Source organism: Galeopterus variegatus, unplaced genomic scaffold, assembly GCF_000696425.1.
Source record: "Galeopterus variegatus unplaced genomic scaffold, G_variegatus-3.0.2 Scaffold5296, whole genome shotgun sequence".
NCBI classification, from domain to species: Eukaryota; Metazoa; Chordata; class Mammalia; order Dermoptera; family Cynocephalidae; genus Galeopterus; species Galeopterus variegatus.
Genome location: NW_007731407.1, coordinates 96,547 through 117,272, shown reverse-complemented (window position 1 = coordinate 117,272; position 20,726 = coordinate 96,547). Strand labels below are relative to the sequence as shown.

The window sequence follows — 20,726 nt, the reverse complement described above, 5'->3', positions numbered from 1 at the left end:
AGTTGTGTCGCAGTGGCTGGGCCCCACCGCCGCCCTAACGGGTACTGCACCGGAGCCTTTTCGGGGCAGCTAGGCTGACGACGCGGTCCCTGGGGCGGCCCCGGGAGACAGCCGCGGAGCCCGTCGAGGGTTGCTCCAGGTCTTTTGACCTCGGGCGGTGTAACCTGTTACCGAGTCGGCGGGATCCGGGAGGGCGGGGCGGGGCGGAGGAGAGGTGCGGGGTGGGGTTAGGTTTGCCTGCATTTCACGGGAGAGGCCTGTCAGACCCAGGACATAATGCCTTTAATGCCTTGAGCTTGAGCAAAGGAATCCAGAGCCCGCTCCCACCGCGGGCAGTCACGCGAGAGAGCGCTGGGCTGATTGCGCGGAAGAGGGCTTTTAGCGGTCTTGCTGTGGAGATTCGAGCGCAAATAAAAGCACAGGGGACATCGAGGATGCGTGGGCCTTGTCCCCGGCGGCGGTCACACCGGAAGCAACCCGTTGCTTTCCTCGGCCCTTCCACCGGTTTCCCCGGCTCCCGGCAGAAGTGCGCCGAGGGTTACCGTGTGGCGGAGGAACCGGCGTGGTCCGCTTCATTGAGAGGCAGCGACCAATGAGCTCCTGGGCCCCACCGACAGCCTGGCCTGAGGGTGTGAGCCAATGGGCGTTTTAGGAATGTTGGCTGCGCTGGCAGCAGTCCTTTGACAAAAAGCAACTGGAGAAGAGAATCCAGTAGGACACGTGCTGCCGAGACTTTAAGGCACGTTGAAAAACCCAGTTTCTATTTTGAACGATTCCGTTGTAGGGAAAAGTAAATGTGATCGCCAAAATGTCAATGTCCAACATAGCGCTTACTGTATGCCAGAGTCAGTTCTAAACACTTAACATCTATGTTATAGGAAGCGGTTACTTTTCTCATAATAATCGAAAAAAAAGCGGTTACTTTTCTCATAATAATCATGGGGAAGCTTAGTGTTTCCTCCGTTTCACAGATGGGGCAACTGGTGTTTACCATAGGCGTTTGATAAAACAATCGCTATCAGGATTATTACCTAGAAAATCTTGGCAACCAAGAAGTAATGAGTAAGAACAGTCCTAGGAAATAAATAACAAAAAATTGTGTTTGGTGTCTTTAAAAATGTTTGAAGCCTTAAATAATTTGTAAGTACTCGTTCTTAATAAAGCGGAAAAAGTGTTATTCCAAAGTTCTGAGGGTAAAAATGCCAGAATCTAAGCTTGGGCTCTTTTTTTTTTTTTTTTAAAGATGACCGGTAAGGGGATCTTAACCCTTGACTTGGTGTTGTCAGCACCACGCTCTCCCAAGTGAGCCACCGGCCACTCCTAAGCTTGGGCTTCTTGACGGTTGAGAGTTGAGGCTTTTAAACAGTCAGTCTAATTTCTTTAAATGTTTAGGAACCACTTAAGGACAGAATATTCCATTTTGTACAGTTCATGGTTTTAGTGCCATACATTTTGTGGACGTTTAACATTCGTTGAACCACTATTGGGATTGTACTACCTACCACATTACTGCCGCTCTAGATAAAGCAAATAAGAAATGAAAAAAAATCTATTGGATTTAACTAAGGTCCACTGGCACCTTTCATAGAAACATTTTTCAGTGACTGGTGAAGCATGGGTGCACAGGTTAGGTTATTTCCTAGGAGATATAAAAGCAGCAGAAAGATAGTAGGTGCTAGATATCTAAAATCAGTGGCTTCGCTAGAGGGAATTATTGATGGAGCCTGGTCTCCCCCCCCCCCCCCCCACAAAAAAGATGACCGGTAAGGGGATTTTAACCCTTGACTTGGTGTTGTCAGCACCATGTTCACCCAGTGAGCTAACCAGCCGTCCCTATATGGGATCCGAACCCGGGGCCTTGGTGTTATCAGCACCACACTCTCCGGAGTGAGCCATGGGCGGGCCCCGAGCCTGGTCTTTGAGGAGGTAGAATGCAGGCTGCAGAGACCTCAGGGAAGGTTTATCAGTCTTCTAGAAGAGTAATGCATAATGAAATGGTTAATTGCACGGCCTTCAGAAAAACTGTTTGAATTCAGACATCATTAAATAACTGTTAGCTGTTTCCTCATCTCTAAAACAGAGACAATAATGGTATATATCTCATGGTAGTTTCTAAGGATTAAATAGGTTAATATATGTATAGTACTTATGGTGTTAACTTTATTTTGGATTCTTTGTTTTCTTTTCTTTTTTTTTTTTTTTAAAGATGACCGGTAAGGGGATCTTAACCCTTGACTTGGTGTTGTCAGCACTACGCTCAGCCAGTGAGCTAACCGGCCATCCCTATATGGGATCCGAACCCGCGGCCTTGGTGTTATCAGCACCGCACTCTACCGAGTGAGCCACGGGCCGGCCCGGGATTCTTTGTTTTTAAGGACAAAATCTTTTTCTCTTTTTCCTTTTTTTTTTTAAGCAACCAACGCTGGAAAAGAGAGCGAAATATCAGATTTCTTCTTTCCTTTCCTTTTTTTAAGACTAGTCAAGTGCAGTTGTGAGAAAGGGTGAAAGAGTAATATCAGATTCTAATCCAAAAGACTGCACATTAAAGGTGCCCTAGCAATTTGATGCACTTTTATTCAAGAGGAAATAGGGTCACTGTCACTGGAGAGTTTTAGACTGCTTTTGTATATTCATCCTTCTACAGAATACTCTAGTTGCTTTGTTTTTATTTAATGATAAAAATTTGAAAGTCAGAAAGTCCTTGCTTGTCCTTGTCTCACATCCTCCCGCAATAATTTCATTAAAATGTAGATAGATTAAATGTAGACAGACTAACTGATTTAAATGAGCAAGTACGTCTGTTTATAAAGCATGTCAGACCTAAGTATATAGAAAGGATAATAGAAAGCTCAAATGTCCAAAGGCATTACTACATTTGCTAAAAACAAAAAGATATGGATATTATGGAAAAATTCCTAGAAAAATACCTTTCCAAAACTGATGTAAGAAGATATAGAAACTTAAAAGTCCTATAACAGTTTCATAAGTTGTGTTAGTCATTAATCATCTCACAAGGAAAACTAAGCCTGGATAGTTTTACTGGAGTGTTATATCATTCAAGGAAGAACTTACTCCAACCTTCTTAACACATTTTTTCAGGAAACAGGAATCACACTTTCCAGTTTATTTTGTGGTTAGCATACGTAATTTTGATGTCAAAACCTGACAAAACATGAAGGAACCAGAATTCTCATATTGATGAGATGTAAAAGGGTACAACCACTTTGGAAAATGGTTTGGCAGTTTTTAAGAAAGTTAAATATCCAGCCAGTCCATTCATATGTATTTACCAAAGAGAACAGGAAATAGATCTCTACAAAGACTTTTGCCAGAATGTTCATGGCAGCATTGTAATAGCCCTGAAACTGGAAACAAATCTTTGTTAACAGTCAAAAGGATAAACAAATTGTGACGGATCCATACAATAGAGTACTACTCAGTGATGAAAAGAAATGAGCCATCTATACATGCGAGAACATGACTGATGATACAAATGTAATTATGCTAAGCCAGAGAAGCCAGACCCCCCAAAAAGTACATACCATTAAGATTTCATTTCTGTAAAACTCTATAGAAAACTGCAAACTAATCTGACAGATGAGTTGTTGCCTGAGGATGGGCAAAGGGAGGGATGGATTACAAAGGGGCATGAGAGACCTTTTGGGGGTACATTTCTGACTAATGGAGTTGAGCATCTTTTCATATCCTCATTGACCATTTGGTTATCCTCTTGTGAAATGTTTGTCTATTTTCCTACTTTTGGGTTGACTTAATTTTCAACTTGTCAAATATGTGTATTACAAATATTTTATACCCTCTGTATGGCTTCCCTCTTTATTCTCTAATGGTATATTTATGAGCAGGAGTTCAAAATTTAAAAGAAGTCCAATTTTATGTTTTCCCTTTCATGGTTAATAGTTTTTGTATCCCGTTTAAGACATCTTTGCTCATCCCAAGGTCAGGAAGATTTTTTTTCCTAAGTGTTATTGTTTTACTTTTCATATTTAGATTTGCAATCCATCCGGAACTGATTTTGTGTATGGTATGAGAAAATAGAGTGCACTTTAAGCAAAATTGGCTCATCTTTCTAAGCTTTAATGCCAAGTCAAGTTGGAGCCCTCTTCCTGAATGTTTACCTTTTTTTACTAGATACCTCTCACCCTCTTGTAGGCCATTTAGTGTAATTTACCTTGAGTGTAATCTGAACAAATTACATAATACTGAGAAGTTTTTACTGATTTTTCAAGTGAGAGAAAGGGGCACGTTTTTTTTTTTTTTTTTTTTTTTTTTTTTTAAACAAAGAAAAATCTTGGCTGATATGGCTTGGGTTAAAGAATGCTGTTTAACAGTATGTTTGACAAACTAGCACTCTAGGCATATCCAGATAAGTAAAGGAACAGATGATCTGTGTGGATTTGTAAAATTCGCTTATTTCACAGTTTTTGAAGTTCAAATGTTAAAAAGGGAAAGCAGTTGCTTAGGGTTAACCTGCAGTTTATTCTGATTTTTCAGGTTTTAAAAGGTTGTTGAATAAAAATGAGTAACCATATTAAAAATGGCTTAGAGTTGCTGGACTAATTGCTGTTCTGAACAAAAACCTTTTATAGGAAATGGCAGTTCAGAAGCAGGGTGGGAGTAGTGAGGAGGAAGTCTGTTAGAAAATAAGAAATTTTGGTGTGAAAAGATAGCTTAATCTGACTTTTTGCAACTGTAAAATCCTTTTTGTTTCTTTTCTTTTTTTTTTTTTTTGGCATGTGGCCCAGTATAGGGATCTGAACCTGTGACCTTGGTTTCATAAGGCTGCAGTTTTTGCTTTAATCTTTTTGCTTTAGAATTCATCACAGACCTGAGCAGTTAGTAACAAGGTGGGTTTAAGATGGAAAATTCTAGTGGAAGTGAAAAGGATAAATGTTTTATTAATTTTGGAATGTAGAGGTGTTTTGTCTTTTACAGTTATATGAGAACATGAAAACTAGAATCTCTATTGTTGGAAATCATATTTAGGACTGGTGGGATGTTCTGCTGTTTTTACTCTGCTTTGCTAATTTTGTAAACTAAAACAATTTTCAGTAAAGGATTGAGGCAGTTTCAAAGATAGTAAATCACACCTCAACGTTAAGTCTCCCTGCTGAACTCATGCCTTATTTGACTACATCCAGTTCACAATATTGCAGTATCAGTAATTTATGTTGAAGGAATTTCAAGCCATTGCCAAAAATCCTTTTAATGTAAAGCTTTTGGAGTAGAAAAGCTTCCTATTGAAGAATTAAGCCTCTCATTACATTCCTCACAGTTTCAAAAAGGTTTGAACTGTTTCTAAACCACCTATCTTTAAGAAGCACACATTGAGATTAGTAATAAGCTGAGTAGTAGTGACTATACTGATAAAGATTTAAATTTGGGGTAAATTTTTATATAGAGAAACACCTTAATACTGTGATTAAGTTAGCAGTGTTGCTACATTCTGGGTTGGTTTCTTTCTTTGTTTCTATGATTTTGACTACTCTAGACACTAGAGTGGCATCATACAGTGTCCTTTTGCGACTGGCTTATATTAGCATAATGTCCTTGGTTCATCCACTTCATAGCATGTAATGGGGTTTCCTTTTTTAAGGCTGTATCATCCGTTGTATACATACACCATAGTTGGGTATTTGGATTGCTTCTACCTCTTGGCTATTGTGAATAATGCTGTTAATGTGGGAATATAAATATATCTTCTAGACTCCACTTTCAATTCTTTGGGGTATATACCCAAAAGTGGAATTACTGGATAATATGGTAAATTTATTTAAAAAATTTTTAGGAGCCTCCATACTGTCATAATGGTTGCAACATTTTACATTTCCACCAATAGTGCACAAGGGTTCCAACTTCTCCACATTCACACCAACGCTTATTATTTTCTCTTCTTTTAGTAGTGGCCATTGTAATGGGTGCGAGGTGGTTATCTATCCCATTGTGTTTTTTTTTTTTTTTTTCCTTTTTGTCTTTTTTCGTGACCGGCAGCGGATCGCAACCCTCAGTGTCCCGCCCGTATTTTTTTTTTTTCCTTTTTGTCTTTTTTCGTGACCGGCAGCAGATCGCAACCCTCAGTGTCCCACCCGTACCGGACCGGCAATGGGATCACAACCCTCGGTGTTGCGTCCGCACCTCGTTCAGCCAGTGAGCGGCCGGTCTGTATGTGGGATCTGAACCCTCGGCGGGAGCGCCGCCGCGCTCCCAAGCGGCGCACTCTCCAGTGCACCACCGGGCCGGCCCTGGCATTTTGCTTTTGTTGCCTGTATCTCTGGTGTCATATCCAAGAAATCATTGCTAAATCTAATGTTCTGAAGCTTTTGTCCTATATATACTAGGAATTTTATAGTTTTGAGTCAATTTTTGTGTATAATGTAAGGAGATAAGGGTCTAATTTCATTCTATTGCATGAAGGGATCCAGTTTTTCTAGCACCATTTGTTGAAGATACTCCTTGAAGATAGTCTTGGCCCCCTTGTCCAAGCTACTTCACCTCAGTCATTTTTAAATTAGTTACTTTTTACATGGAAAAAAAAGTTCGCCATTTTAAGTTTTATTGAATCAGGTGACCTAGAAGTCTTTGTTATCTTAATTTTTATTAGAGGCCTGTGCTTCTTTCTGGAGTGACACAGGACTTTGGGTGCTGTAGGTGTTGTAGAAGGCAGGGTCCTCTGTGGAGACAGGTCTTCATGCTTTTTGTGGAGGTGGAGAGGGAAGAATGAATACAGACCAGTTTCCTTTTAGCAAGCTATGTACTAGGTGTACTATACATGCTTTTTTAAATTTTCACCTCAGACATATGGAGTATTGTTCCCATTTTATAGATCGAAAAGCAGTCATAGAAAGACTAAATTTCTCAAGATTCTAAAATTGTACCTTTTTTTATTTTTTGTCTTTTTTGTCTTTTTTCCGTGTCCGGCAACGGATCGCAACCCTCAGTGTCGCCCCCGTACCGGACCGGGACCGGCAATGGGATCGCAACCCTCGGCGTTGCCCCCGCGCCTCGCTCAGCCAGTGAGCGGGAACCGGTCTGTATGTGGGATCCGAACCCTCGGCGGGAGCGCCGCCGCGCTTCCCAAGCGGCACACTAGCGCAGTGTGCCACCGGGCCGGCCCTAGACCTCAGCCTTTTGTGTGTGGTGGGGGGTGCAGTTGGTCCTACGGAGACCTCAGCCTTTTTAGTATAAATTGTGGCTTACCACTAAAGTGTTGGTTTTCAGGCATGGTGACTAAGATCATTCAATCCATGTGTATCATTAGTAAAGAGCATCTATTTCTTTGGGACCATTTGTCATATTTGGTTATAGTTTTTAATATTCTTGACATTTTGGTACAGATAATTCATTGTTGTGGATGCCTGTCCTGTTTATTATACTGTGTGTGGCAGCATTCCAAGCCTCTATCCACTACATGTAGCAACAGCACCATCATCACCCCAGTTGTGACAACCAGAAATGTCACTAAATGTCTTCTGGGTGGCAGAATCATCCCTAGTTGAGAACCACTGTATTAGATCAATGAGGAAGTGGCACTTAAGATCAGAAAAAGTAATTCACTTTTCACACTACATTCTCTCTCTTACCAAATGCAGCTAAAAGCCCTGGACAGAATGCATGGAGTAGTTACCTGAGGACTCTGAGAAATAAATGCTAGCTGGTGAACTGGAAACGGAAACTAGAAAAAAAGTTCCACTGAATCAGCAGTGAATCTCTTGTTTCTTTTTTTCTCCTGGTTTCTCCTGAGCTGGTTTCAGGCAGCCAAAAGCCCAGAACTGCACACTAGGTGCAGACAAAAAGAGCTCCAAGAGAGGCCTTCTATTTCTGGTCTGCAAAGAAAGAAAGAGGACTCCTTTTTGTTTTTCCTTATTTTTATTTTTTTCTGTTTTGTCTTGCCCTAGCACCCATGCAGTCCTGTAGCAGTTGTGGTGGCCATGCAGATGCCTAAAACTGCAAGGGAGGGGAATCCGTTGTAAATCAGAGGAACTGTGGTACAAAGAGCATCATGGGAATCCCTGTTGATCTTTTCCCTCTCTCCTGGCCCCAAAGGGAAAACAGTCACAGGCATTGTGCTGCAGAGCAGAGATAACTAAATCCCTTTATAGGTAGAGTATGAAGAAGGGAGAGGGGACCCCTCTGGGAATGAGACATTGTCAGCAAGATTGTGGAGAGGAGAGTTGAAGAAAGTAATCCCATAAAGTTTTATATAAATGCCTCTTCACCTGCTCATGCATGGATTTGACCCTAAACGACACATCAGAGGCTTTGAAAACCGAAATAATGGGATAGACCACCTCCCTGGTTCCAGACTGGCCACTGGATGGCACATAAGTGGGACAGATCTAAATAGCATGGCAGAGGCTTTCATAACTAAACTGACCATTATAACCGTAACATAACCCACAGAAGTTGGGTCAAAACTTGAAGCCTGAACCTAACCAAATAGATCGCGTGCTAAAAACAATTTAAAAAAATCAACAAGACCTGGAATTATATAACATAAAAATATCAAGGACGCAATCCTAAATTACTTAACGTAGAAAGAACCAGGAAAAATCTCAGTATCTTTCAAAGGAAAAGACGGTCAACAGATATCAACCTCAAGGTGACACAGGCAGTGATTTTAAAGCAGCTGTCATAACCATTCTATAAAATGTAAGGGTGAACAGTCTTTTTCCTCATTTCATCATGATGTCTAGCTGAGTTTTCTTGTATCTCATTCAGTTTCCTTAGAATTATCACTCGAAATTCCTTGTCAGTCATTTCAAGGGCTTCTTGTTCTATAGGATCTAGAGCTTGAGAGTTATTATCCTTTGATGGTGTACTTTCTTGATTTTTCGTATTTCTGGTATCTTTCCTTTGACGTTTATTCACTGTGGCAGGGATTTCCCAGTCCACAGGTTTGACACTATTGACTGATTAAGATGTTGCTGTGGTTGCCAATTTGGTATGGCTACCTCGGTGACTGCTCAGTTGGCCACTAGTGCCTTGCATGTGTGGTTGCCTTGGGTCTTGGGCCTCTCCGGGGAGCCACCTCTCTGGTCAGCTTGGACTCCACTGGGCTACTGGATCATGGGGCGGTACCGCAAGGTGTGTGGTCTCTGCTGAGCTTCCACCTCCCGTGCTGGACTTCTCCCTGCTCCGTGTGTGCTAGGCCGGGCTTGGGATGGAAGCCAGGTGGCAGCAGTGAAGCCTACCTGCTGCTGGATCGCGCAGCAGTGGCCCCCCCACAGGGTGTGTGGACTCTACAGAGCTCTATCTCCCCTGCTGGATGTCTCTGTGCTCTGTATGCATTGGGCCGGGCTGCTGGACCACGCAGCAGCTGTGTGGTTCCTGTGGAGTTCCCCCCTCCCCTGCCGGATGTCTCCCTGCTCTGAGCGCATTAGGCCGGGCTGGGAATGGAGCTGGGTGCCTGCGGTTAAGCCTACCTGCTGAATCATGCAGTTGCAGCCCCACAGGGTGTGTGGTTTCTGCGGAGCCTCCGCCTCCCCTGCTGGACGTCTCCCTACTCTGTGCGCACTGGGCTGGGCTGGGAATGGAGCTGGGTGGCGGCGTTGAAGCCTACCTTCCGGATCGTGCAATGGTGGCCCCGCAGGGCATGTGGTGTCCGTGGAGCTTCTACCTCCCCCCACTGGACGTCTCCCCATTCTGTATGCACTTGATGTTATGTTTTTATAGTTTAAATCGGTTGATTTTGGGGAGAGAGTGACACTAGGGACCGTGTCTGTTCCATCATCTTGACTGGAAGAAGGTCAAGGGTGAACAGTCTTGAAACAAAAGGAAAGGTAGACATAGAAAATATAAAAAAAAGAAACAAATGGAAAATTTAAAATCGAATATAATAGATGGGCCAAGCCCGTGGTGCACTCGGGAGAGTGCCGCGCTGGGAGCGCAGTAGCGCTCCTGCCGCGGGTTCAGATCCTATATAGGGATGACCGGTGCGCTCACAGTGCTCACTGGCTGAGCGCGGTGCGGCTGGTCTCAAAAAGGACAAAAAAAAAAAAAATCACATAAAATTGAATATAGTAGAGTAAAATGTCAGCTTAGATGGACTTTATTTTATGGAGATAACAGAAGGAAGAGTGAGTGAACTTTAAGATAGATCAATGGGAATTATCCAGTCTCAACAAGAGAGATAAGAAAGACTGGGAGAAAGTTAACAGAACCTTAAGGATCTGTGGGATCAATTTTTATTAACAATTGATGTCAGGGCCGGCCTGTGGCTCACTTGGGAGAGTGTGGTGTTGATAACACCAAGACCACAGGTTTGGATCCGGGATAGCCAGTTAGCTCACTTGGGAGAGCGTGGTGCCGACAACACCAATTCAAGGGTTAAGATCCTCTTACCGGTCATCTTCTTTAAAACAAACAAACAAACAAAAACCAATTGACGTCAGTGGGTTTCCAGAAATAAGAGTCTGTGTGGTGCAGAAAAATATTTGAGAACACAGTCTATGTCTAGGTTCACACTTACAAGGAATGGGTTCTGTGTAACAGCTAAGTCATTTGGCAGTAAAATGAATAAACTTCATTTATGTGGAATTGGAGTAAGATAGCATTTCAGTCTGAGTACAAAAATACATCTGTAGTTGATAACAGGATATTTCTGTACAATGAATCTGTAAGTTTATCTTTTTAAGAACTTGCCCTCTAAGTGTCTATGCTACTATGGTGACAAATTTAAAAAAACAGGATCATAAAACAATTTTAAACTTTAAAAAATTAGGCTGTCCATTATTTCTCAGCCAGTCTATAAAATCTAACGAGAATAATTATTGCCAGATATAACAAATATTTGGGGGCCTGCTGTGAACTGAGCTGGGCATTAGGGATAGAAACAATGGTAAGTTTAAAAATACATAGCTGCATGGAATAATTCTAGTGGCGTTCACATGAATACCAAAATAGTCACACAAATAAAATACATTTGTAAGCCTTATAAGTTTTGAAACCTTTTAATTGACAGAAATGATCTAGCAGGGGTCAGGGGTGACTTTTGAGTCGGAGAAGGGGGCTAAGAACAGGGGTTCTAGGTTCTAGGTAAGGTGACATTTCTCCAGTATCCAGAACAGTCACAGTTTACATATATTGTCTCAACACAATTGGGAAGTTCTCTTTTACTCTAAAGTGTCCTTGTTTGGGTGATCAAGTGCATGATATCCTGTGTCTAGGAAAAGAGAATAGCTTATGGAAAAGCCCAGTGTGACAGAAAAATGGGGATGGATTTAGTTATCTATGTATCTGTCAGCCTGTGTGGTTTTATTTAATTCAGTTCTTGTTTCTGATTCATTGTCTTTATATTATAAAACTTGTCTGAGTTAGATGAGAAGGGGGAATGCCAAGAGATCTGAAGATTAGATAATGGTTTATCCTCTCTAGAGAGTAAAACAGGATCTTTATGAAATGAGGAGGACACCAGGTACTGTTGGAAGTACACTGTTTAGTGTCATTACACTAAAAGAATGAAAGCTTATGTAGTGTGGGATCCCTAGCCCTTTACCCTCATTTTCCTCTCAGAAATCTTAATGCTCTCCAGGCAAGAGATTGGAATATTTGGGTAATTTGACCTGTCCAGGAAAGAACTAAAGTATGCTGCCATAAGGGATTTCCTTATGTGAAACACTAGTGAAACAGCCTAGTCATAGTGCCATATAGTGGAACTCAGTTAACGAGGCCCATCCATATGTGCATAGAGCTTTCTGATTAGTTAATTTTCTTATCCTACTCTTGGCTAAGAATCAAAAGAAATGTTGGAAGGAGATAGTTGGGGGAAATTTGAGGATAAATTTGTATGTTTGTAGAAAACAAAGAAAAGTTAAAGAGTAAGATGGGTTTTATTTTATTTTATTTTTTATTTTTATTTTTTTTGTCTTTTTCGTGACCGGTAAGGGGATTGCACCCCTTGGTGTGGTGTCGCCCGCACCGCGCTCAGCCAGTGAGCACCGGCCATTCCTATAAAGGATCTGAACCCGCAGCGGGAGCGTCACTGCGCTCCCAGCGCTGCACTCTCCCGAGTGTGCCACGGGCTGGGCCCCGGACAGGTTTTAAATAAAGAGAAGTTGTGTAAGAAAGGAAAAGTACATGTTGTACTATCTAGCTCAGCCATGGGATGTGTTTAGAAGTCTTTTTAAAAATCGTTTTAAATATTTTTTCTTCATGTTTAGAAGTCTTAATATAAATATTGAATACAACTGAATTTAATAGCTCTTTTCTTAAAAATTGCTTAGTAAAGTTATGGTGGGAATTCTAGCACTTTTTTGGGGGGGGGGGCACAGCAGAGGTGCACGGCTCCTGCAGGTACTGCAATACCAGGTCCATGTGTGGAGTGGATAGAGCATGCTCTAGGTCAGTCTTCCTGTTCCAAAAATCCATTTAATATATTGTCAGATAGAGGATATATCAGATATTAAACTGATAAGAACAGACTGTTCTTACTTTTTTAATACTAAACAGTGTAAGAGAAACAGATTGCTCCGACAGGCTTTAAAATCTATGCCAATTTGATTGTTGAAATGATGCTTTTTAAAAAAGCGTTTCTTGAAGTAAGGTTAAAAATCCGCGAATTTGATAGACAAAAAATTATCCCATTGTAACTTAAATTTTTTAATTAGTAAGGAGAATTGATGTGATTTACTTTGGTTTATAGGATTTTGAATTTCCTCTGTGAATGGCTTATTCACATTTTGGGGGGTGTCCATTTTTCTTTTAGTAATTTGTAAATATGTAAGTTTGGGTTTTTAAAATTATTTTATTAATAATATATCCATCTTTTATCTGGATATGTCAGTATACACCAAACAAACTAAATGTTGGTATTTATTAGAGAAGCTGGAAAAATATGAAGAATGTGACAAGAAAAAAGTGGTCTTAATTGGAAAACTCTTAAGTGTGAGAGCTTTTTTTTAATTTTATTTTTTTTTAAAAAAAAAGATGACTGGTAAGGGGATCTCAACCGTTGACTTGGTGTTGTCAGCACCAGGCTCTCCCAAGTGAGCAACCAGCCATCCCTGTATAGGGATCCGAACCCGTAGCCTTGGTGTTATCAGCACCACACTCTCCTGAGTGAGCCACAGGCCGGCCCTTTAAGTGTGAGAGCTTTGTAATTTTTATGAGTAGGCAAGTTCTCTTATGATTTTTTTTTTTTTTTAAATAATAGATCTGAGTGGGATGTACTTTTGAAGGATGTGCAATGTTCAATCATAAGTGTGACAAAAACTGACAAGCAGGAAGCTTATGTACTCAGGTAAGTCCTAATTTTTACTTTATTTTATTTATTTATTTGTCTTTTTCGTGACCGGTAAGGGGATCGCAACCCTTGGTGTGGTGTCGCCCACACCGTGCTCAGCCAGTGAGCGCGCCGGCCGTTCCTATGTAGGATCCGAACCCAAGGTGGGAGCGTCGCTGCACCCTCCCGAGTGTGCGGGCTCGGCCCTAATTTTTACTTTATTTTAAAGATAGTAATGTAAAATAAAATGCTAGTAACTCGGGTGTTTCTAGGCTGTAGGTTTTGGAGCCTTACCTAATAACTTCAAGCTGGTTTGCTATCTTTCCCTTGTAGTTAGCATTGAGTATCTAGGCATTCATACCTCTGTTTCCCCCACCCCCAAATGCAGGTCCTGCCTTTTAAGGAAGGAGTCTCAATATCAGAACTTCAGGCAAAGTGAAAATTAGCAAACAGGGTTTTTGTATTGGTATATAAAAGAAAGTCATTCAACCTTTTTATAGGTGCAGAGTTGAAATATTTTGAACGCTTACAGTATATATTGTGAAGGGCCTTAGAGCTGTTGGATTAAACAAGGTACATAAGGTCCCTCCTTTTTACTAAGCTTCTGTTTGGCATATACAGATGTTTATATCACAGTGCTTACTATGTGCCAAGACCTGGGGATGTAATGGTGAGTAAAAACTAAACATTTCAAAAAAAAAAACAAAAACAAAAAACAAAAAAACAAAACTATACATTTCCTTTCTCATGGAGCTTACTATCTAGTGAAAGAAATGAGATGGTTACATAGTAACATGTGAGAGTGGGTAGTACTAGATGAGGTAAAGTATGAATTTAGTAAATACTTTAAGTGACATTTATGCTATTGTATATAGTCAGCAGGAAAGCTTTTATTTATATCCATATATATGTGGATATATCCAAAAACAATACTTAAATCTGGCATTCTCAGATACTAGTAATACTGATGAGTGCAGGAGGAAAGATTAAGTAGTTAAAGAGTGTGTGTAATGGAGCTAATATGCTTTACACCTAACTCAAGGCCTGTTTCTGTGAGGCTGTAGAACCTTAAGCTGATTTTGTATAACAGAAGAGGAAATGAATACTGTAGTACATTACTTGCTTCCTTTATCCTAACAAAATATATACATATATATGATAATCCAATAATAGGTTAATTGCATCCTCATTAGTACATAAACATTGTTATAATATTGTAATTTTGGTTTTTTCCACCTGCAGTGAGAGTAGCATGTTTGTCTCCAAGAGACGTTTCATTTTGAAGACATGTGGTACCACCCTCTTGCTGAAAGCACTGGTTCCCCTGTTGAAGCTTGCTAGGGATTACAGTGGGTTTGACTCAATTCAAGTAAGTAGTCAAAGACATTTGATCTTTTTTTTGGTCATAAATGTTAAGGTTCTTATCCTGTGATGTGCCTAGTAAATAAATATAAATACTTACCGCCTCAGTTATAATGCATAAGAACATTATAAGTGGTAAGATGATCATACAAGACAAAGCACACTGAAATGTTGAGCCTGTTGCTGAAAATATAGAGGAAGCAGAGAATGAGTAGGGATATAATTCAAATGAGAAAAAGAAATAAAGAAGCCAGATACTTTGAGAAGTTAACTTCTTGACACAGTTACTATGAATAGTAAAGAAATGGTAAGAAAAGAAGGGAAAGCAAGAAAAATTTCATTACTAAAATGATTCAGTCAGTCTTCACGAGGAGTTATGTTGAAGAGCAGTAGTCAGTATTCAATTAAATTCTGATAGTTTTCGAGAACTAAAGATGTGTCTACTTAGGGATTGAACTCTGATCCTTGGTTTTACCAGCAAGCACCATGCTGTAACCAACTGAGCTAACCAGCCAGCCTCAGCAGCAAAAGAAAAAAGACACTCTTAAAACTAAACGTACATGTGCTCTACAAAATTTTTCCTTACATAACTATCAAAAAGCTCAGATTAGAAACCACTGCTGTAGAAAGAAATGTTATATTTTGATCCTATAGTTGTTATGAACCATTATCAATAGACTGGGCATTTTATTCTCTATTCCAGAATAAAAAACATTGTAATATTGTAAGTTCATTAATGTAAGACTATAATAGAATCACCTCAGGTAGCTAATTTTAATTTGTATACTTGATTGGGGGCGGGGGGGGGGCTGGCTGACACAAGGAGCTGAACCCTTGACCTTGGTGTTATAACAGAATGCTCTAACCAACTGAGCTAAATTGGCCAGCCCACTACTTGGTATATGTTAGAAGTACAACGTTGTAGAAAATATTTGTAGAGTTTTTTGCTGAGTTTTGATCTGCAGAAAATAGTTGATTAGTTGAGAAAAAGTGATAGAACTCTGTGTCTTAAAGTTATCTATATGTTTTTTTTTTTTTTTTTTTAAGAGCTTCTTTTATTCTCGGAAGAATTTCATGAAGCCTTCTCACCAAGGGTACCCACACCGGAATTTCCAGGAAGAAATAGAGTTTCTTAATGCAATTTTCCCAAGTAAGTTTAAATAGTGTTTAAGCCTGTTTTCTTCAAGTTAGAGGGTATAACTTTTCAGAGAACTTGTATATATATGAGAGCATACTGTATGCAATTATAGCACACTATATATACTCTCTTGCATACTTTTTTTTTTTTAACTTGGATGTCACATCAGTACAATGGTCATCTTTATAATAGCTTATAATTCAAAATATGGAGAATTTATAAAATATAAAAACATCAGATATTTTTTTAGTTAAGGTAAATGATAGCTTAATACAAATTTTATTTTGTGTGCATACACAAACAGTTGTAAAAATAATTGTGCATCCCAAGCTGTTGAAATAATGGAATAAGAAAATCATGGAATCGATCCCTTGCCACCTCTGGTTTTTTATATAGTAGAGGGAGAGTTCATCTTCCTCTAGCCAGTTGATCTACTTTGTATGTAACTCAGAGTTAATACATAGATCATATGTCCTTTGACAATAAGAATATGATCCCTTCTAGAAAAATGCCCAGTGGTTTCATAAACGTCTGTGTTAAGAAACTTTGTTCCAGGGTCTGCCCGTGGCTCACTCGGGAGAGTGTGGTGCTGATAACACCAGGGCCACGGGTTCGGATCCCATATAGGGATGGCCAGTTAGCTCACTAGGTGAGCATGGTGCTGACAACACCAAGTCAAGGGTTAAGATCCCCTCACCAGTAATCTTCAAAAAAAAAACAAGAAAGAAACTTTGTTCCAGCAATTTATACAGTAATAAAAATGATCACAATATAATCATAGTGTTACTTGAACCAAGTTGGCAAAATTTTCTTCCATTCTTTTATTAAGTTTTTATTTATAGAGGTCAGGGAACTAAAGGTTATCTAATGTAATACCCTTATTTCGTAGATGGGACTGAAATAATATGGGAAGGAAATGTTACATAAAATGTCTTGTATTAATAGGGAGAGTAGATAAATTGGTGACTATTTCCTAAAGGAGTTTTAGGAGGAGGGTAAGCCATAGTTTTCTGAATATCATTTAGTCTGACTGACTAGCTGAAGTGTATGAGGGTATTTCAGAAGGTTCGTGGAAATATTTGTATTTTCTTTTAATTTTATTTTTCTGCAAACTTTTCGAAGTGCCGTCATCTCTCGGTAATGGCCGGGGGGCAGGGGGGAATTTATTTATTTATTTTGACAGGGCAAGGGATGGGCATCCTGTCTATCTAGGAATTCACCCACCTAAATTTCCATTCATTGATGACATTTCTGATAGGTGGCAAATAGTATCACCCGGCTTATTGTAAAGGTGATAATAAGCCATCCCATTAAATCGATCTTATATTTATTTTATATTTTCTTCCCTGAACAGATGGAGCAGCGTACTGTATGGGACGTATGAATTCAGACTGTTGGTATGTTTGATGCAATTTTCTGAGTTTTTTTGATGGTGGTTCTATGTAAAATTTATTTTAAACTGCTAATTGTCATTTTTAGAAATGATTTTTTTCTTTTTTATAGGTACTTGTATACTCTGGATTTCCCAGAGAGTCGGGTAATCAGTCAGCCAGATCAAACCCTGGAAATTCTGATGAGTGAGCTTGACCCAGCAGTTATGGACCAGTTCTACATGAAAGATGGTGTTACTGCAAAGGATGTCACTCGTGTAAGCATATTCAATAATAATTGTTTCTGGATTCTTCTGCATGGGAACTAAAGTTTTGTTTAACTCATTCTCAGTTTACTTTTCAAATTTGTGTTTAATTTAGATTCTGTTCTTTTTCCTAGGAGAGTGGAATTCGTGACCTGATACCAGGTTCTGTCATTGATGCCACACTGTTCAATCCTTGTGGGTATTCAATGAATGGAATGAAATCGGATGTAAGTAATTATATTTTGCTTCATTAATTATTTATATATTTAAATGTACTCTTTCCATTATTAACACAGAGCTTTTTCTCTAAGGGAACTTATTGGACTATTCACATCACTCCAGAACCAGAATTTTCTTATGTTAGCTTTGAAACAAACTTAAGTCAGACCTCCTATGATGACCTGATCAGGAAAGTTGTGGAAGTCTTCAAGCCAGGAAAATTTGTGACCACCTTGTTTGTTAATCAGGTAATTTGATCTCTTTTCCCCCTTTTTTGGGGGGAGGGGGGCGACTGGCTGGTAGGGGGATCAGAACTCTTGACTCAGATACCTAGAGGGTACTACTAGTTACGGTTACTGGTAGATGAGAAGTTTTGTCTTTACATTAGATTTTTGTCAATCTTTGTTTTAATAGATATTAAATATCTAGATAGCCCAGTTGATGATCTCCTATTGTCGTCCTGCCCTATTAATTTTCCCTGTTGATAGGCCCTTGGGGGTCTATAAGGTGCTCCACTCCAACCAGCCTGTAAGAAGGCAACTAAAATAACTCAAAATGCCACAGTTTAATTAAAATAGAAGTCTATTGCATAACCATTTTGTTTGAAAATAGTTGTGCAGATTGGAAACACTAATGGTTATTTATTTTAAATTTTTCCCCCAGAGTTCTAAATGTCGCACAGTGCTTTCTTCGCCCCAGAAGATTGAAGGTTTTAAACGTCTTGATTGCCAGAGTGCTATGTTCAATGATTACAATTTTGTTTTTACCAGTTTTGCTAAGAAGCAGCAGCAACAGCAGAGTTGAATAAGAAAAATGAAGAAAAAACGCAAAAAGAGAACACACATAGAAGGTGGTGGCTGCTTTTTAGATTTTGAAACTGGGGGCCATGCTTTCCATAACCACCACCTTGTAGTTGCAGAAAGCCCTAGATGTAATGATAGTGTAATCATTTTGAATTGTATGCATTATTATATCAAGGAGTTAGATATCTTGCATGAATGCTGTCTTCTGTGTTTAGGTAATCTTTGCCACTCTTGCTGTGAAATTGAAGTGCATGTAGAAAAAAACTTTTACTATATGGAACTTTACAACACTTGTGAAAGCAATTCAATTTGGTTTATTAGGCACAGTGTAATATTTCTCCAGGTATCATCCAAAATTCCCCACAGACAAGGCTTTCGTCCTCATTAGGTGTTGGCCTTAGCTTAACCATTTGGGACTGTTCTATTAAATTGCTGCCAGAATTTTACATCCAGTTACGTCCACTTTCTAGAATATATTCTACAAATGTTACTGAAACCAATTTCTCCTACATACCAATGTGTTTTTTGCAATAGCAATTAAAATTTTTCTTCCAAAGTTGAATCAGTACTCTTAAGAAAATGATTCCAGTTTCTCATTTTATGTATTTTTTTTTTATATTTTTACTCCCTGGATTTGTAGTCCTTTAAAATTGATTGCTTCCCTCACCAGTGTCTTCCTCCCAACCCCCCAAATAAAGCAATACACTATTACACTGTGGGTTTATATACTATATCCTTAAACCGCAGACAAGGTAGAGAGGGGATGGTCCCTGGGCTTTTAAGGACATGGGGATTGGGCCTCCATTCTATTGGCATGGGCTCTTTTGAAAGATGTGACAAAAATAAACATCTCCAGTGTTGATTGGCAGGGAAAACCCACAAGGTTGAAGATTGAGGTTAGGGTGTACTGGCTGAAGTGGGTGGAAACCATATGCTATTCTGTGCTCTTTAGTAAATGAGATCAGTTTCTAAGGAGCACCTGCCTTTACTAGCTTGCTAAGTAGTATAAAAGGATTTTTATGACTAAATTGATTAACAGGGAGAGAGTTAGCATAAAGGTTGTACTGGATTCAATAAGTCAAGTTAGCTTGGATCATTCACCTTAACTTGCTTAGCAGTCATTATCACTAATTTCCATTAGTAGTGTACTGTAAACTTTGATTCAAAGCAGAATCATTGTTTTTTCCATTGTGTGACTTTGTGATGCATTTGTGTGTTCTGACTTCATCTGTTCCTCTATGGTGTTTTTTTCACCGTGGAAGTCACAGGATCAAATGAATGACTGCCCAGGAAAAGAATTATCAAGATTATTCCGATATAAATCATGAAGCAGAATATGTGAATGAATAAATAATACATGACATACAAAATTCCAAAATATTCAATGGGAAATGACTAGAAATATATAAGCTTTCAAGAGTCGGCATCTTTTGATTATATTTGCAAATACTGTGGGATTTAAGCAACTGAGAACTGCAAAGTTGGCTAAATTTTGTATTTCTTGTCCTCACAATATTTTTTAATAAATAATTTCTGGATTGATGCAGTGATGTTTTGTTCCTTCCGTATTTATAAATGAAACACCATTTTTTAGTGTTTCTAAACATAAAATCTACTTGGTTTGAAATCAAGTGGTTGGAACACTGTTTAGACTTTTATTTTAAGCATGTTGTTGATTGAAGTTTCATTGAGGAAACTTTCAGTCAATGCGATCAGTTTGATTCTGTAATGAGCACAGCACCTAATGCTTTGAGTTGCTCTGTTTTGAGGACCAATGCTCAAAGTGAATTTTGTTCTTGAACAGTATCCCAGTAGATTTGATGACATTTGTTGGCTTAAGGTCTGTTTGTTTTGTTTTTCCTAATAGATTTAAGAATTCTAACGTTGAAAACTGTACAAATTTGTGTGGAGAACAAAGCCTAGAAAAATGAAAACTGTAAATTGAATAGCAATCTAAATCCTAGTATGATAGAGGGAAAGTTTTGGTGCCATAATTTCTCCCTTCATTGGTGTTGGACTTAAATCAGTTGAAATGTATTTCTGTATCACAATTTAAGCTTCAATAAAAGTTTGCTTAATTACTTGTCTAGTGACATTCAGAAAGTTTTCTGTTGACCTGTTTTTAAATAGGCTACTTGACCAAATACTATATGTCTGAAGTTGAAATAGAATAAAGGGACTGGTGGGTTAGTTGATTAGAGCATGGTGTTATAACACCAAGGTCAAAAGAATTCAGACCCCAGAACTGGCCAGTTTCCAAAAAACAAAAATAAAACCAAATATCAACAAACAAAATTATAATAAGATTATGCATTTGAGATTTTGGAGTTA

The 20,726-nt window shown here is 39.1% G+C and overlaps 1 protein-coding gene across 1 annotated transcript in view; it reads left to right on the top strand.

The window, feature by feature from the left end:
• The window catches only part of AMD1 (adenosylmethionine decarboxylase 1), a 21,510-nt gene extending 1,034 nt beyond the window's left edge, over positions 1-20,476 (top strand). Inside the window, exons 2-9 of the mRNA XM_008589209.1 lie at positions 13,169-13,255; positions 14,480-14,606; positions 15,647-15,749; positions 17,092-17,134; positions 17,241-17,385; positions 17,508-17,600; positions 17,685-17,840; positions 18,256-20,476. Coding sequence (XP_008587431.1) covers positions 13,169-13,255; positions 14,480-14,606; positions 15,647-15,749; positions 17,092-17,134; positions 17,241-17,385; positions 17,508-17,600; positions 17,685-17,840; positions 18,256-18,396 — 895 coding nt within the window. The 3' untranslated portion in view covers positions 18,397-20,476. The remainder of the gene's footprint in view (positions 1-13,168; positions 13,256-14,479; positions 14,607-15,646; positions 15,750-17,091; positions 17,135-17,240; positions 17,386-17,507; positions 17,601-17,684; positions 17,841-18,255) is intronic.
• Positions 20,477-20,726: the final 250 nt, after the last annotated feature.